Below are 18,708 nucleotides of genomic sequence, written 5' to 3' on the forward strand. Positions count from 1 at the left end.
GGGGGTGTACTCTTTTGAGAGACATTTCTGTACCCTTCAGTTCTGGTCTATTTTTGTACCTTATCAAGTTCAACCTCACCTTATCAAGTTATGTTTTTTTTATGTTTTCACAACATTAGGCCTGGTCCATGCCAATTAGCAATATTATCTTATCTTTAATCTAGAAATAATCTTCAAAAACTCAAAATACTGACCAGCCATACACTTAGTTTGCAGCATCTGACCTTCATTGTCTGGTGTAGTAAATGACTGTTAAGTAGTACTACTGTCATCACTCAACTCTGCTCTAGTTTGTAACATTACAGCCATTAACATTACATTTTTCAATGCTGCAGGTACCCTTATGGTCAAAATGGTACAAATTTGTACTTTATGTCACTTTGAACCCTTTTTCGTACTCTGAAGGTGTGCTTCTGGTCTCTTAAAGACCAGTATTGTACTTTTGAGAGAACATTTCTTTAAAATGTACCTATAGGTACAGAAATGTCCTTGTCTTGTACCTCTATTTTTGAGAGTGTATAGAGCGCTGCACCAAACAACTGCATGGACTTGACATCAAAACCTACAAAAGCTGAATATGTGAAGTGACAAGTTCATGTTAAATAATTATTCTATGATTAGAGAGGTCACAGAACCATCTATCTTATCAACATTGTGTCCTTGAGCTTTTTTCCTAAATATACTCCAAATACTTGAACTGATTTGGGTGGAGTGCTGAAAAAATGAGAGTAGTGAGGCAGTGCATCATAACATAAAATATTCTTTCTGCTCACTGTATTTTTCAGTATTTTTGTTAATGTTGTTCAGATTCACTTTCATATTTTGAACTACTGAACTGAAAGCTTACAGATATAGTAGAAACAGCTTTAAATGTAATTACTGTACAAGTCTGACACTAAAAACACATTAAATTCTGGTCACTCAACAGCATGTAACACATTCTCTCAGAAAATCAAGAACTATGAATCTGATCACATTTTTTCATTAAAAGAGTAAATATCTATATAGAAATATGTAAACTGACATAAAACAATGCTGGACAAATGCCTGCCTATCTTGAGGCAGGGAGGGTCATTATTAACAGCACATTCACCTATTATGACCTCATGTTGCTTTTTGCTTTAGATATGATAATGATGCACTTTCTTCATAAACCACTGGGTTTACATATCTACTCGCATATGAAGGTCTTTCACTAATATTCACATAAAAGCTTAGATATAAAAACACTTAAAACACAATAAAACAGGCAATATGGTTGGTTTCGACTACTGTCGTCACCCACCTATGCTTTGGGTGACAGTCCTCAGTCTCTCCAGCAGCTCCCCAAGGGCCATTTCTTCCGTCTTCATCCACAGGATCATCCTCCAGAGGGACAGTGGAAGACCAGCTGCCCAACCAAGATACACTTTCTTTGGAAGAAGAGACAGCTTGCCTGCTTTTTGCCAAACGGTGCTTCAGAGAGTGAGCGATGGTGAGGATGATAGTCGAGGGAGACGCTGCGATGACAAACCCACCGTAAAGTCGCCCAGGATGCGACTGCTTCGCTGCTGTCTAATTCAGCTTGCAAATTTTTGCAGGGAGGAGACAGACTTAAGATATAAGTGGGTGCACACAGCTTGGCTGTGAAAAATGAACGCTGCCAAGGGTGGAGAGGATGGTGCAGAGACGGATGATGGAATGATGCTGAAGCTGCTGTGAGAGCCCCAGCAGCAACGCTGATTCGTCGACAGAGAGGTGCAGAGCAAAGGATGGCAGCGATGGAGATAAGGAGGAGCTGGAGCAGAAGAGAGCCTCATTCACACATGCATGCTTCAGCCTCAGCACACATGATGGTGCAAACCTGTGCAGACCTGACAGATAGGGGGAAGGGAAGTGAAGGTCAGCAGTGTGGTTTCACACAAACAGCTAAACCAACAGTGACATCCAGTGGCGAGGGAAAGGCAAAGGAGCTGCGTCATGATCCATCTGAACTTACAGCATCATCATGGTCATGCATCACGGTCATGCTGCATTGCCACCATGTGTCGACAAACGGTTATGACAAAAATAAGATGGGTACGCTACAAGAGGGTAATATTGCTCATGAGATGTAGTGGTTTAGGAGTCACAGCCCTTTTGATAAACTTCTTTACTGTTTATAATAAAATATTCAGCTAAACCAAATAATCTTTACAAACATAAATCAATTAATTACTGCCTGGCTAGTTATTTATTTACATATCCTCCCATCAATGTAATTTCTGAGACTAAATGCTAGATAAAACCCAGCAAATCCTTGATTATAACAAAAAGAGAGGCGAAATTGAACTAAATACAGATTTTGTTGCAGTTGGAAAATTTGATACTTGTGAAGGAAAAATACTTTATTAATTTTTACTGAAAAATTATTTCTCTGTATTTACCCCATCCTAATTACACTGGGAGCATTTGCCTGCTATATTATGGCACGTGGGAAGCAGTTGGGAAATAAAGGCCTGTTCAGCATCTGTAACATTCAGTAAGACCATTAAACTCCTGTTGCCTTTTTTTGATCTTGAAAAATGTCAAGAGATTAAGGAAAAGTGTTGAGATACATTTGAAAGGACTTAGCACGGGGTGGGCAACTCTGGTCCTTGAGAGTCACAGTCTGGAAAGTGTTGGGAGTTTCCCTGCTGCAACACATCCGACTCAAATTAACATGCAACGTTTGATGTCAATTTCTGTAGAAGTCTGCAAATTAAACCAGATAATATTAATCATTTACACAGATACAGGAGAAAACAAGGTTAAATTAGACAAAAAAGAAGCAGTTATGGACTCTGAGGACAGCATGTAAGTGAAATTCATGGATTAATCACAAATCTGCAACTGAGCAAGAAGTAGGGATGGGTGGTACCTGTTGATATGAGAACTTCAGTTTATGACCTTTTTTCATTGATTATATACTATTATATACTTGTGTGGAATAATATTTTTATTGCAAGGGCAATAGGCAATATAATAAAATTCAATAATGGTATGACTTGAAATAAAAACAATATATTATACTGGTAAATAAATTAAACCAAAATAAGATTGGATAAATCTTTTTAAAATGCTAAAATAGGTCAACTATAGATTTATAAGACTATTAAAATTTCTTAATTGGAAAATAAAAATTTATATATACTATGTAAAAGCAATTTGACAAATATGATTAAACATAATGTGAAAAACCTTGCATTAAACCAGCAGAATATCACAACAAACCCGCAATATTTTGCACAGTAGCAGCATCATCATCACCATGACATCTGATGGGTGACCATAAGGATGTGACAGGGAAGAGAAACACTGGTTCTGGCCTTTGCAAATATTGTCATTGCCTAAAACGCTCAGAAATTAAAACAAAAGGCTTTTTTTGTATCAGCAGAGAAGAATCTTGACACTTAAAAAGTATAAAATCTGATATTTTAAATGGCAGATATCCAAGTACTGACTCCAGCGTATTGATACATACATCTATCCCTAGCAAGGCAATTATGTGAGAAAGTTAGGTTGTTGAAAGTCCAATCAAACAAACAGAAAGAAACAAGTACTTTTTTTTTTCCCATTATCGAACCAATGAATTGATGTCAGGTAAAACCAGGTGTGCTGGCAATTATTAGTGACCCTACAATAAAATTAAAAATGACCACTGACCGCCATTGTGCACTTACTCCAATCTATCAAAAGTGTTGTCATTACAAAAAAAAAAAAAAAGTGTAATGACAACGTATCACATCAAAACTATTTTTCATATCAATTCAACGACATGGCCAGCAAGTAAGATGGATCCAAAACTGAGATAAATGGATTTATAGTGATTCCAATGTGTTTTTCTTTACTCGACATGAAAAATGTTTGCTATAAGGATGCATTTACAAAACCAGAATGTAAAAGCAAAAAAAAATATAGCTGTTTACTTTATTTTGTCGTATAAGGTTCTTTGTTTGATGGGAAAAAAAAGGTTATAACTTGTCTTACTTTACCTGCGAGGCTAGTCGCTCTTGTTAGCATTTGGCTTGTACTTTTCCAGATTAGCATTTCCTATGGCTTTTTTCCTGGTAAAACTACCTTTTTTATTTTATTTTACAAAAGCCAAAAATGAATATTTGTCTTACATTGTTAGTCACGCAACACACTTGAGTAAAAGTGAATAATCATTAAGAAGAATGGTTAAGCTGCAAAACTTGCGTCCCTGTCCAGTGTACACCCTTGAAATTGCAATAGGGCCCCCATAACGTTGCGCATGCGCGAATTAACAGCGCTTGAGCAGGAGTGTTGGTGTATCAAGGTCTTCTGCTCGACTTCAGCCTGACTGATTGGGAAAAAAAATCTATAGCTTTTGATATCGGTGACTGATGCAGAAAGAAAACAACAGTTATCTTTTTAGTCTTTATTACAAGCAGAATGACAGTACAGTGTTGTGCCCTCATTTGCTACAGACAGGCTGGCAAAAAGTCAACATGTGAACTTTTAAAATCTTTATCCAAATAGGAAAAAACAAAACAAAACAAAAAAACCCAGTAATTTCTCAAATTCTCTTTACTAATACAAAAAGTGCCATACTAAAAGTATGATATGAAGCGTGCTTCTCAGAGCACAGCAGTCAACTTCTCAGACCTTTGCCAAGCTCAGGAGTGACAGGATGAGCACCTGCTGTTGTGCTGATGGACTTAGAAAAAGCTGTTTGACATTCTGATCAGCAATAGAAGGCTGGTGTGATAAACCCATTGAGACAGAGGCTGACACCTTCACTCAGTTCATTCCTAGTCAAGTTATTTGGTCACTTCTTATCTTTTTTTTTTTTTTTTGTCACCCACTACAATCTTTGTAGAAAAATAACTTGTGAGGAACAGTTAACTATAAACTCCAGTTGCCAGACAATAGAAATTGCTTTAAGGGTGAAACTGATCTGTTGTAAAACAAAGTGCAGTGTGTAGAGCTATAGGTAAATCTAATTAATCACATAATTTATATTTTGTTCTCATTTTGGTTACAAACTTGAACACATATCCTAACAGAGTTAAAACATAATTTCCGTTCTGTGATACAAAAGTAGCAAAAGAAATATTCACAATGGACAACAGAAAAATGACAAAAAATAAAAGGTGAAAATTTGAGGACTTAGTTTTACAAAAATATGTCTGAGGAAAAAAAAACCATAAAGAAATCTCTATCAAATCACTGAATTTGATTTGACAGCATTATTGTTGTAGAACTTGTATATGACAATTTTGGACACAATATGGCAACTGCACAGTGAGGTGGGACTCTGCGATACAAGCACAGAGGACTCTCCTTTAAAACAACTGAGGTCAGCATGTTGAGCCCCCATGTCCCAACACTTGTGGAGGCTTTGAATGAAAAACTAAAAGGGACAAATCTAGACCTCCCTTCAGAACAAATAAATATTGTGTGTCACTGTAGAAAAATACTGAATGCCTGTTATTAAATCTATACAAGTTGGCAGATGGTGATGTGTATGAAAATAAACTGTATAAAGATACAAAAATGCTTCAGAATCTCACATTCAATACTTCCAGAGTCAGTCACTAGCTATGTAACCAGACAGATATGCTTTGGAAAAAACAAGGACTTCAGAAAATGCTGTTAGAAATGCAGAAGAGAGGTTCATCCATGATGAGCTACAATCTTCAGCTGGGGGACATGATGGACAAATCAGTTCAACATTCTCATTGATTTGATTGTGATGTCGCCGATTCAAGTCTCCCTCCTATTTACCACAAGCTGTATCTACACATCTATAACGTCCCCTCTTACTACAATATAAAGCAAAATAATAGAAAGAAAAGAAAAACAGCTTTTAAGTTACATCTATACATAAAACAGTGACTGACATCAATAATTTCAGAATACAGAAAAATCTCAGGAGTTAATGCAACACAGAGACAACCCCTTATAAGAAGGATTATATGACATTAGTATCCTGACATTAACGTCCGCATAACATGTAGCATGGCAGCAAATACACAAGCACATTGCAACAGTGAGGGATAGCAAGTCGTGAGACATCTATAAATAATCAGTCCCAGGCGGTTACCCTACTTGGCCACATGGTGGCAGGAGAGGGCACACAGTGCTCACTGTTCAGGGTTAAATAAAAAGAGCCTTGATACGTTTCATGATAAATGGTAAGGAGACAAAAGAGGGTAAAGAAGAATAGCATGCAGAGGGAGGTCCAACATGCTACACTGACAGATAAAAGGAGCAAAGCTTGACACCACTGTGATGGTAAAAGAGTAGAAAGGGGGACAATAGACACTATCAGAAATGTATGCCATCTGAACCTCCTTGTACTCTCACAAACATGTCTAACCTGACCTTCTGAATATAGTATCTATGGATTAAGGCAGGGTGGCTAAAATACTGCACTCCCCTCATGAGTCTTTCCTCATCTCCTCCCTTCAGCTGATGAGTATGTGAGTGTAAGGCTTTGAAATACACCAATTCTGCTTTATTTTCCTTTTTTTTTTTCTTTTAAATAAACCTTTCTCCTTTGGCTCTGCTGCTGCATACCTGTAAGGCAAAAGTGTGTCACATACAAACATACTATAACAGGCAAATTCATGCGTACTCTTGCGCACATGCACACGCACGCATACCTAAAGGGCTAAGCTTGAAGGCTACCCTCCTTACTTGGCTAGACCACATAGTGTACATAAATGTTTTTTGACAAACATTTACAAACAAGCAAAAGGGACAGGGAAGTGGAGGAACAGGCAAGGGAATGCGAGACTGAAAATGAGGTCAAGGTGTACAAAATTGACTTCTCAAACAAGACAGTTCTGCAGTGTCATAACACAGTCGCACATTGTTCCCCTTCAGTTCTCTGGGTGTTTGAAAGTGTTTAAGCAGGAACTTTGACAAGACGAAGACAAGGGCTACACTCAAACAGAAAAGTATGAGGATGTAAGGATGTCCACTCAGGTGTAGCCCAGAAAAAGCACATGGTGAATTAAGCATGGAGTGCCCACGCTTTCTGATGAGTGTGAACATGTTTGTTTTGCTCTATAAATCATCAGTTTTTGCACTGCAGATCTTGTTCACCTATGCTGGGATTTGTTATTTTGTGGATGTGTGTTTTTAGCTCATGAGACGCACATATTCATAGTTTCAGAGACTGCATTTGTTTTCACACAGAGGTCTCTGGTCCCGGAGCATAGTAGGCAAATCCCGCCCCTGAGAGACGAAACATGTAGGGGCCAAGGGAGCACAAATCAGCTCCTCCCCCATCAGCCAAGTGGGCCATCAGTTTCTGGGGAAGGTGACCAGACCTGCGGAGGGACAACGTTTCTGCAGCCCCGAGGTGGAGGCGAGAGGAGTCTGCACTTGTGCCTTTGTAGGACTGACGAAAAGACAGTGGAGTCAACTCAGCCACGCTACTCGGCAACAGTTTCTCATGATCCTGCAGAGGGACAGGGAAAATACAGTCATTGGAAAATTCATGACAGAAAGACATGAGAAAAACAGAAACACACACACAACACAACACAAAACCAAACTTGTGAATGTGAACAAATGCGAGAAAATGCATAAAGTCAAAAGTTATGGTTATTTTCTGAAGGTTTGATTATTTAACTTTTCACATTTTTTTTTGAGTTGAGTTTTAATGATCTATGATAAATGGTTGTGAATTTACTGAATCAGCCATTGTCTACATATGGAGCCAGTTTTAATTTCCTCTTCCAGTCAAAAGCCTGCTAGTTTCCAGTTATTTTCAATCATGATCTTCAGCTCGGTTCAGTTTAGAAGAGAATGACCCATACCTGAGGTAATTGGCCATTATAAGTGACAGTATCTGCTTGGATACCATAAAGAATTGGCAATTTAAGAAATCTTCTGAAAATTCCCATGCTGATTAACAGCTGTATTACATTAAGGGTGCTCATCAAAGGAAAGTAAATTCACACTTGCAATCCCATTCTCCAACACTAGATGTCACTAGTTTACCTTATACGCTTCTAATGATTCTACAACAGGCTGGATCATTTGTAAATAGTCTGTGGCATCACAGCTTGATTAATTCATTGATACCATTAAAGTATTACCTTGATTGCTAAACAATTTCTAATGAAATTTGTTTTAATGCTGAATTTATTGTGTATTTGATAACTTAATCTTAAATCAAAGAACTTCAACTTACTTTTAGACATTTCTTTGGTGACAACAAGAACCCAAACAAACCCCACAACATTTCTCACTTGACTGCTTCTGAGATCAATTTAATTCAACAACCCACAAGCAGTGCGAAATACAACCTGTTTGAATCAGGAATTGCTGAGTTAATTGGGGGGAGGGGCCATTAAAAGTCCTGAAGCAGATTGACACAAGAAATTTTCTTGTGTAGCACATTCATATGTGTCCCACCCCCCGTCTTTAAGCACCACTCCATCCCACATGCAATTCAGAGCAGCAGAAAAGCATTATGGCAGCAGCATTAAGAACACAACACCCCACTGTCAACACCTTATATGTGTTGTTACCATGGTGACCCTAGCCCACCTGCTGGTGGGTGGGGAACTCTAGGGTTCGCCGAGTGGGTTACTGTGGCTGTGTGATGTCATGGAGTCATAGATCCTAGCAGCTCTTTTTCCACTGTGTCTCTCACAGGTCCTATCAGGCTGAAGTGGGTCCCTCTCACTGCCTCCCTCTCCACCACAAGGGTGAGGAGCGGCATGGCCCTCCAGAGCACCCACTGTCTGTACCTTCTGTGGACGACGTCATAGGAAAATTGATAATGGAAACTGCTCAGATCCTTTGTGTTGTATCTCATAGATTTCATATTGCCTCAAGGTCAACATGGAGCTATATGAATCATTTTTTAAAAAGTCTGCATGACCTTCATTCATCCATTTAATGAAAGAAGAATATAGCTGAGTGATCTTGGTATTTTTCTGAAGCAAATTTTGCACAAGAGGTTTGTTGTTCTTTTCACACCCCAAGTTCTACAAGTTATTATCAAATCAATAAAATACAATAAACATTATTATTTGCAGATTGACAAACTACTTGAATACCATGGATATTAAACATACAATTGTTTTTTTTATCAGGTAGAAATTCTGTAAACCAAAATGACAATAGTCTTGAAAACCCAACAATGACAGCATCCTGCCAATTATGACAAACAATTATTATATAATAAATAAGTTAAATAGGACAAAAACAAATAAAAATGAACTGATAACAAAAAAAACATGAAGGTAAGATGTAATGCACGAAAACAATAAATGCAACCTGGCTTAGAGTGCATCAGTAGCTGGTTAGTTTGACATGAGTCGGTGAAGAGACAAGTAGTTTACACTGGGCCATACTGCCATGCACACAGAGATTAGGGCTAAAACAGAGTGTCACCTCCTCTTGCTCCTCTCTTGTCTCTCTGGGCCAATCAGAAACTCATTCTGCTGGAGGACTGAGAAAGCATGAAGATGGCAGACGGCTCCACAGTAAGGCACGGGCGGGTGGACTGCAGTTACCGTAAAAGAGCATGTGAGCGCGGAGGACAGAGTCACAACCACACAGGAGCAGTAGTGGAATGCAAAAGAGGGCGGGGGGGAGAAGAGAGGAGACGATAATGATGAGGGAGGAAGAAGCGAGAAGAGTGAAGATGGCAGGAGTGAGGATAAGGCAGAACAGCGTGAACAAAAGGAGAACAGAGGTAGGAGCGATGGAAAGTGATGTGTATTTTGATTACGGTGTTCCATTAGGATGCAGTGAGAAGGGAGAAAAAAAAGGAGAAAGAGCAAAGGAGGAAAAAATCTGTCAGACCTTTCACTTATTTTTCCATTCATGGTGAAGCTTTCTTCACAGGTAGGTAAGGCTAAGCCGCAAGGAATAGGAAGTCACAGTAAATCCAGCTGACGTTGAAAGCTAGGAGATCTTAACTGTCATCCTGGATGATTAATAAAGACGAAAAGATTTATGGCTTATGACTATGGTGTCAAAAATTGTAAATAAATGTAGATTTCGGAGAATTCAGTTTTACACATGAAGATGTTTTAAGGAAGGAAAAGAATCAATGAGTCGGAAATTAACGGCTTTAGTGAAGCGTTTAGTTAATGCTAGAAATAAGTAAAGGGAGAAGTCCAGAATAAAATTCAAGAACAAATAAGTTCTAATGTTTTTTGAAGAGTCTACCTGTGCACGTTCGGTGGCTGTGGGACAAACAGCTCTACAGAGGACCTTCTTGATGACATCTGGCAGCAAGCTGACTGTAATGAGGAGGATGATGCTGAGCCAAGCTGGGCCACTGGACAGCATCTGCATAAACACGTAGTACATCCTCTGGTAGTTCAGGAACGGCCTGAGTGAAAAAAAAGCAAAGGCAAAAAAAAGGGTTCCCATACTGGACAGATCAATATTATGGATTCTAGTTAAATCCAAACATATCATTACCAAATGATGCCACCCCAGAGGAGTGAGAAAATAACATAGAAAAGCAGTGATCCCCAGATGACAAAGTGATTGATCCAAGTCCAGTGATGTGTGTCCAAGGCAAGCTGAAACAAACAGAATATATAAATAGTAAACATGAATCCAGTCAATAAAGTCGATGGCATTACCTTCAGGCTTTACTGTCATGGAAACCGGGGCAGTCAATCATATATGTATAACATCAGTTAGTATGTTCAGTCTACATGACCACATGCACATGGAAATGTTATTCCCCTGCGTTAATTTTTTAAAGGCAAAACTGACACACACCTTAAGTGTGACTGTGAATACCAGCACAGTAAAGACTAGAGTCCCAAATGTCCAATTTCCAAACATCTATAAGGGAAGAGAAGAGAAAGATGGTTAATAGCCACACTAAAGATAAGTCAGTGAACATCCTATCATCTTTCCAAAGCATCTAAAAGTTTAAAAAGGAGGAAAAATACATTCTCACATCAGAAAAACCATGTTAAGAGGTGATCTGATTGAAAACAGTAATCTTTCGATATTCTTTTCGTTTGTGGCCAATAAAAGTAAAAGCGTTCCACATCTTGCAGAATTTATTTTTCTCTACTTGCTGAAATCCTAGAAAGGTTTAAGCAGACATCGGGAGTGAACAGATGGGATGGGAATATGAAAGGGGGGGGGGGGGGGGGGGGGGGGGGGGGAATAGAGAGATCAAGGCAAGGAAGGTGGAGTGCTTATGTAACACTACTTCTGGTTGTTGTTACCAAAAACACCACCAAACTATTTCCATGACACCCTTTTGTTTTACACTTTGAGAAGCAGTGAGATGAAAAACACACTAACCCCAAGAAGGTCTGGAACAAATACAACGACACAGAAAGTACACACGAAAATACATAAAAACACAGTCGACAGAAAGAAAAAAATAAAAACAAACAGATGTTTGATCTCAATCTGTACCACGTATTAGTATTGATTTATCTGCTACTGCAACGAAACAGAGGAATAATGTGGGGAAGCATCTAAGGTTTCTACTATGAGAGTGGAGTTGTTAAAGATCAAGTACTGTGCAGGATTCAGGGCTTTACAGAGATTAAGGGGAAATGGAGCACTAAAGAAACTACACATCCAAATGAAAGAGCTTGGATGATGTGGCGTAAGGAAGGATGAAACCAGATGAAACAGTCAAACTGAAATCAAAAAACGGTACAACAGGAACTAAAAGGGCATGAAAGACAGAGAGAGCGGACAGGGAGGGAGACAGGCTTACCATCTGTGTGTTGGTGGTCATAAGCTGAAGAAGAAGAGGAAGAAAAAGGGCAGGAGGAAGAAAAGAGAAGCAAAATAAAGAGTGAGGAAGCAGAGAGAAGGAGGGGGAAGAAGAGAGAAAAGAATCAGGACAAAGGGTAAAATGAATTTCAGGATGTTTTAACTTAAAAAACAAGACCAAAGGCAATCAAAAACAGTTGACATGATACAAATTAACGATACAGAGAAAGATGCTATTGCGTTGTCAATATGGATGAAGATCCAATGTTGCTGACCTATGGGGGAGGGTGGGGGTGGGGGCAGGACAGAATCTTTACTGTTACAAAACCATTTACACGAAAACAACCACTGCACTTAATCTACTAATAAGAATCAAGTGACAATGAGTGAGCGATCATGAAGACTTTGTATTATCCACTCTTTATGTCCCTAAAGGACAACCCAAGATGCAAGCACATTTATGTTTCTGTCGCCTCTGCTGACAGAGATGCAGAGCCTTACCTGGCCATTGCTGGTGAAGGTGGTGTTGTCAAAGAGGAAGTAGGCACCAAAGAAGAAAATTACAGCATCAAACACACCCAGGCACGTCCAGTATAAGAAGACAGGCCAGCGGAGGAGAGAGTTCTTTGCAATGTCCCTGAGACAGAGTGGCGCAAACAAAGATGTTATTTAAGTAAGTTACAACAATGACATACAAAGCATAATTTCCTTCTGACCTTACCTGTACAAAGAGGGCTCCCTCTTCAATGTCTCCATGGTGACGTGCTGCTCAACCAGGCTGTATAGGAGGATGGGTAGCGAGGTAAAGCTGATGTTGTACAGTGTCAAATATGCAGTGTCGTACAGAGGCTGCAAAGGGAATGTTACACAAATGGCATCATATGTCTGTAAATTAAACACAAGCGGTGCCACAAATGAAAAACATATCCAATATATTTCCGCCTAGCTTCTTGAGCCGTTAACATGGACATGTTTACAGTTGCCAGTTTTGCATAAACTGGCTAAATGCTCCACTAGTTTAACTATATGGTTGCTAGTTTTGCCTTGTCAATCATCTACTGATGTGCTGGTCCTGTAAACTGGATTTCTAACATTTTTTTTCTTCTAAAATGCAAAAGGATGTGAGAAAAAAAATAAAGCAATAGACATCTCTTAGTGGTTTCTGCTTATTACATCCTATCCACATTTACACATCGATTAGAATATCATCTTTTCCTTACTAAACATCACTAGAGACATACCTGCTGGGAGAACCCGCAGAAGAACTGATACAGGAACTGAGGAAAGATGAAGCATACATTCTGCAAAGATTAAAGAGAGGAGAAAAACAAGCAGAGAAAGTGATAAGTTTGTGACAAGTACAAGTGAAGCCAATTCAAGAGGATCAAAATGAAACTATCTACACATTTCTGTTTTTGCAGATTGAGCTCTATGAGCTCACTGAGTGGGCTGCATCGAGCTGGTCTGCCAAAAAAGAAGAAGAAAAAAAAAAAGAATTGGTTGGCAGGGCATCACATGCTGTGGAGGCCGCCCACACTGATCTTCACGGCCATGAATCCAGGAGAATGTCGCACAAGGTATTCATGAATCTGGTAATCTGCCAGAGTGGCGGCAAAATCTGGTTCTTTGTAACTCTGTGTTTCGCTGGGAATTATGATAAAGTGATTAAAATGCGAGTCTCTGGAGTACACAAGAAATCTGTACCTTGTAGAAGAAGTACTGAACAAGCTCAGCAATCCGGATGTAGTAGTAGTGGCCGTGAACAAGTAGCATCTTCTTCAGGTGTTTAAACTTCGGGATGGCATAGTCACTATTTCTCGCCGCCTGTCGGCCTTCTTTACCCATGATGCCTAAGAACAGAAAGTGTTTAGAAACTATCTGGGATGTAACCTAACAAACAATATATATATATATATATATATATATATATATATATATATATATATATATATATATATATATATATATATATATATATATATATATATATATATATTTATATACAGCAGATTTATAGAGCAAACATTGAAGCTGATAAATTGCTCGCAAACTTAACATTAATCAATATTAATCAATCAATTTTAATTGATCAATGCAGCAGCTTCACAAAACTAGTTTTTTTTCAGATGTCGCTAACAGGCTTTTAAATTATGTAGATTCAAACAAAAACAGCGTATAAATGATGCACTATTGTGGTGAAATAAACTCACCAATGCCCACATGTGCCTCTAAGATCATACTGACATCGTTGGCTCCGTCGCCAACAGCAAGGGTTATAGGATGTTCCTTAGAAGCTTTAATTAGCTTTACAATCTGCCACAAGAAAAAAAAAAAAAAGATATCAGTCACAGTGACTGTGTTACTTAGGAGGATGTCCTCAGTAAATCTGCCAAATGGAAGTCTTATTCTGCCACCTGTGCTTTTTGCAGCGGCGCCATGCGACAGCAGAGAACTGCGCTGCAGTTGCGACAGATTTCCAGAAAGATCTCTCTGTAGTTGCCATGGCCAGAACCCTCCTGGTGGGTCTTTAATATGGCAGAAAGAGTGGCCCCATCGATAATCAAACCAAAGTCGAGGCAGTCCACTGACAATCTGGAAGCACATAGCACAGTCTGGTTAACAGGATTTATGTACAAAGCGAGGTGAGCAGCAGTTAGACCCAAACAGGTGGATCCAGGTGTATTGTGCAAGCTGCCAACATGCATCTGCATTATTCCATACCCAGAAATGGAACGTTGCCTGAGAACAGTCCTGTTTAGTTCGAAAAGTACATCGTGCAGGCTCTGCTCTTCAGTGCGTTTCTTGGTCAGCTCCAAAATCTGGGTGCTGCGCCGGAACAGCTTGCTAGCATAGCATGTAGCGGCCGCCGTTTCCATCTTGTCCCCCGTGAGGACCCAAACTTTTATCCCGGCCTTGTGCAGTGACTCGATGGTGTCTGCAGCTTTCTCCTGGAGCCTGTGCATCAATAAGTCAATAAGTGTTCCAGCCTCCACTGAGATAGGTTGAACTATCCATCAAAGCTTCAATCAATCCATTACCAGATGGTGATAACTTATCAATGCATGACCAGCCCTGTCTTTTCCCATCAGCAGTTTATCTACTAGGAAATTAAACTGTCAAGCAGTTGATCAATCAGTCAGGGTCAATACTATGTTATCAGTACACAAAAACATGGCAAATTATTGCAAAAAGGAGAGCAAAAGAAAAGAAAAAGAGAAAAAAGGTGCAGCATTACCAATAGGAAGTCACCACTGAGAGCTCACACTGAATCTTTTTTGCCCTCATGAGTCATGAAAACACTTTGAAGCCAGCTTAATGATTCATTAATCTCCCCTTCTGTCCCCCTGCTGCTGCACCATTTCTAAATCTTTTCTCTCTCTCTCTCTCTCTCTCTCTCTCTCATCGACCAACCTGTCCTCCACTGCTGTAGCACCCAGAAGGACAAAGTCCCTCTCGATGATGTCATAGGCTTGTGCCAGCCTCTGCTCCCTGTCCTGCAGGGCCAGCTTGGCTTCAGTCAGGTGATGGCACGCTTCCTGATACTCAGGCTCTGACAGCCTTCGATAGGCGACACACAGTGTCCGCAGCCCCTCCTTTTTTTTTTAGTTTTCATTTTTTTAAATCAAAGACAGAAACAGAGTAATAGATTAGTTGACATCATGATTGAAGGATAATATTAAAACGCTAACAGCATATATGTTAAGGGATCATGTTTAACCAAATTCAGCTGGTAGAGGAGTAATACGTTTTGTTTGTAGTTTGTATCCACCAGATTTTTAAAGCAGAACCAGCCACACGACTTGCTGTATATTTCACTGTTAGCAGCGTATGCTACGAGACATGTTTTTATTAAAACTTTGTTAAGAAGTGGAACACTGGCGAAGGAAGAAAGCCTTATATTTTGGTTCAGATACATGTCAAGAGGTGGATAATTCTTCACCACTAGCAGCTATTCAACACACACACCAGATCTGTAAGAAGGCCCCCTCACAGGTCTTTATTTCCTCTGCCTTAAACTACCAAAAGCTGATTTGTATGAAATAAAGAGGAGGTTGTGTAAAATATAGCATTCCCTTGTCACATTTTTCAGTTTGCACATCCTCATGTCCTTTCTCTTGAGTCTTAATCCCTCCCACCAGAGATGAGCAGAGGAGCAAGGAGTTGATGCAACAAGTATTTAAATAAAAATAAACCATCTTCACTTCAGAGATGCAGTTTTAACCATCATTAATAAAACGTGCCATGTACACAGCTCCTGCTACAGTAAGTTTGTTACAACTTATATCTTTACATTGGGTTCAGTTAAAAAAAGTGGAATAATATAACAGCCCTCTTATACGTTATGGATGCAAAAAAGACAAATTTCGCTTACAGGTCATCTACCAAATCTACTGTCTGGATCCAGCAGATTTAAACAATAAATACTGCTGTGTCTGGCAATTTTAGGAAAGTCTGAGGCTGCAGGTACAAAGTACAACTAGATATTTTGTAACTCTACATCATAATATAATATAATATAATATAATATAATATAATATAATATAATATAATATAATATAATATAATATAATATAATATAATGTAAAACATTTAAACAATCATATATTTAATTTAAACAATCATAGTTTACTACATGTGTTCTTAAAGCACATGTTAAATAATAATACAAGGACAATACTGTTCTAACATCATGAAAAATACACAATGTATTATTAAACCCACTGTACATCTGGGCTGGTCAAACACTTACGACAGCATTCTGCTCCACGCGGGCTTTCACTTGCTCCACCTTCCCAGATACCACCCGTGGAAAAATTGATGAGTCTGCACCTTTACAGAACAGCAGGTACTCTCCTGAAAACCACACACAGAGAAACACACACAAGGAAACCAAACACATCATAAGGAAACTGCAGAAAGAGGCTTCCTTCTTGGCTTCATAAAAACTAACTGTTATAGGACATTTTACCTGCGCTCGACTTGACGATGACGCTCATTCTCCTCCTAACAGAGTCAAAGTTCAGCACATGGAGCAGCTCAAACCTGAGGAAGAAGTTGTTAAACATAAAACCGATCATTTTCTTCATTCTTCTTCTTACTCTTCCTGTTTTTTAGTCTTGTAATTTAGAGACTAAAATTAAGAGCATTTTTGGTGATTATTGTTTGTCAGTACCTAAGATTTCCTTATAAAAATGTCAGAACAGTAAGTGACAAAAGACTAGATTCTTCTGCTGTCTCTTTACCTCCAAAGTCTGCACAACTGCAGGATGAATGCTAAACCCCTCCCCTCTCCAGCTCTCCTTTTTCCTTAAAATAGCTCCTTATTGACAGGCCACTGCTGAGAGTGATAGCTTGTGAGGCCACCCACACTAACACACGCTATGGATCAAAACATTAGACACTTTTACCAACCCCCCCCCCACCTCCCCCACCTCTTCCCAGCTCCTCTCCACTGGACTCTTGCTTCCATCCATTCTCCCTCGTTGGTTTTAGCAATTCGATCCGACTGAGCAGGCCTTTTAAGGCTGTGGGGTTTTGTAACCTCCACTCAACATGTAACAGAACCTGAGAGCTAATTCCCCTCAGTCAGTTGTTGTATGACCACAACTCAATCTCAATAAAAAGGATTAATCCAGTTTTATTGTCTGTGGTGTAACCACAACATACACTTAGTAAACTAACCTTTCAATCTCGTCATCTTTGTTGAGGATCTCCATGTAGTTATCCTTTAGTCTCAGATAAGTGTAGCCCAACCTGGCAGCGGGAACAAAGAGGAAAAATATTCATGAAAGTGCAGCAGAGAGTTTCTACATACAACATTACTCACTTTCATCACAGCTGGGGAAGCTAAAGGTTCTGTGAAGCAATTAGATATGTTTCAGTGATGGAGCTGCTGACAGTCTGAACCCTGCAAAAGACGCTTCGGAAATTGCACCTTTTGGAGGCCGATGTTATAAGATTTTTTCTTTTATTGCAACGCCTCAGTTTTACAGCTTTATCCTTCATGAATACAGTCAATATGTGAGTCAAACTCACTGCAGCAACACAGGAATTCCAAATATACCAGAAAGATGACAAAGACTGTAGTGGCTGAACAGAGAGCAGTTCATCTGCTAGCATCAGTCAGCTCTGACCTAAGTTTAAAAAAGGTCGGTATGAAAGTACCAAAATGAGAAAATGTTTGAAAAAGTACTTCCAAACACAAAATAAAATGAATCTAATTCATCGTTCTTCCACCAAAATTTTATTCAGGACAATAAAAAAAAAGCCTTATTAGTTATAGATGATAAAACAACATTTACCTTTTCATTCCTTCTACTAAAGCCACCTCATCTGGAGAGGAAGAGATGTAGAAGGAGGTGGGCCTGCCTTGGTGGATGCCCCTCTTGATACCATCCACTGTCTCCTCCTCCTTCACCTGCACTGTGTGACACAGACACAGCGCCCGGAAAAACAGATCTTCATGTTCCTACAGACACAGATAAACATGACGGCTCTTCTTTACTTTGTACGTGTAACAGGTAAGTTAGTATTTAATGTCCCGTAATCATGACAAACAGGAGAGACAAATCCTTCTATTCCCCACTGTTCCTCTCAAGGGATTATTTTGTTTAGTCACTGCAGTGGTATTTTTGTACATTTCTTAGAAAAGCTTGTAACAGAACAGGGCATCTGTTCTGCAAATTTAAAGTTTGGCAGGGCCTACTGCTGACTGCACAAGTTTTTCTTCTATTAAATCTAATCTGTTGCAATAAATGCAAAGCTCATCACTTTTCTGTGTACCTCAGGAACTCTTTTCCAAAAATAAAACAAACCAGACTTCTTCATAAAGAAAATGTTTAAGTGACCTGCATGTAGGCTGAATCTCCAAGGCTTTAACAGTCAAATGAGACATCACGGATTAGTACTTTCCTCCTAATATAGTTCTTAATTTGGAAGTACTTCCACTTAAAAATATGTATTTTAACCTGCTTAATAGCAGAGTTTGTAAACCTACATGGCTGCTCAGGC

At 39.2% G+C, this 18,708-nt stretch overlaps 1 protein-coding gene across 3 annotated transcripts in view; it reads right to left on the bottom strand.

Moving 5' to 3' along the window:
• Positions 1 to 4,410: 4,410 nt before the first annotated feature.
• The window catches only part of LOC306766324 (phospholipid-transporting ATPase IH-like), a 41,216-nt gene continuing 26,918 nt past the window's right edge, over positions 4,411 to 18,708 (bottom strand). The window contains exons 14-31 of one of the 3 annotated variants that reach the window (XM_079254015.1): positions 18,000 to 18,166; positions 17,380 to 17,451; positions 16,667 to 16,740; positions 16,448 to 16,551; positions 15,109 to 15,290; positions 14,419 to 14,652; positions 14,112 to 14,289; positions 13,908 to 14,010; positions 13,402 to 13,547; positions 12,939 to 12,998; positions 12,419 to 12,546; positions 12,199 to 12,334; positions 11,699 to 11,722; positions 10,732 to 10,797; positions 10,423 to 10,526; positions 10,165 to 10,330; positions 9,382 to 9,493; positions 7,299 to 7,432 (exon numbers count right to left, since the gene is read on the bottom strand). In XM_079254015.1, coding sequence (XP_079110141.1) covers positions 9,416 to 9,493; positions 10,165 to 10,330; positions 10,423 to 10,526; positions 10,732 to 10,797; positions 11,699 to 11,722; positions 12,199 to 12,334; positions 12,419 to 12,546; positions 12,939 to 12,998; positions 13,402 to 13,547; positions 13,908 to 14,010; positions 14,112 to 14,289; positions 14,419 to 14,652; positions 15,109 to 15,290; positions 16,448 to 16,551; positions 16,667 to 16,740; positions 17,380 to 17,451; positions 18,000 to 18,166 — 2,022 coding nt within the window. In that variant the 3' untranslated portion in view covers positions 7,299 to 7,432; positions 9,382 to 9,415. Of the gene's footprint in view, positions 7,433 to 8,510; positions 8,736 to 9,381; positions 9,494 to 10,164; positions 10,331 to 10,422; positions 10,527 to 10,731; positions 10,798 to 11,698; positions 11,723 to 12,198; positions 12,335 to 12,418; positions 12,547 to 12,938; positions 12,999 to 13,401; positions 13,548 to 13,907; positions 14,011 to 14,111; positions 14,290 to 14,418; positions 14,653 to 15,108; positions 15,291 to 16,447; positions 16,552 to 16,666; positions 16,741 to 17,379; positions 17,452 to 17,999; positions 18,167 to 18,708 lie in introns of all 3 variants that reach the window. The other 2 variants (XM_079254014.1, XM_079254013.1) reach the window with 2 other exon arrangements.

Source organism: Telmatherina bonti (assembly GCF_933228915.1).
Source record: "Telmatherina bonti genome assembly, chromosome: 15".
In the NCBI taxonomy this organism is placed as follows: domain Eukaryota; kingdom Metazoa; phylum Chordata; class Actinopteri; order Atheriniformes; family Telmatherinidae; genus Telmatherina; species Telmatherina bonti.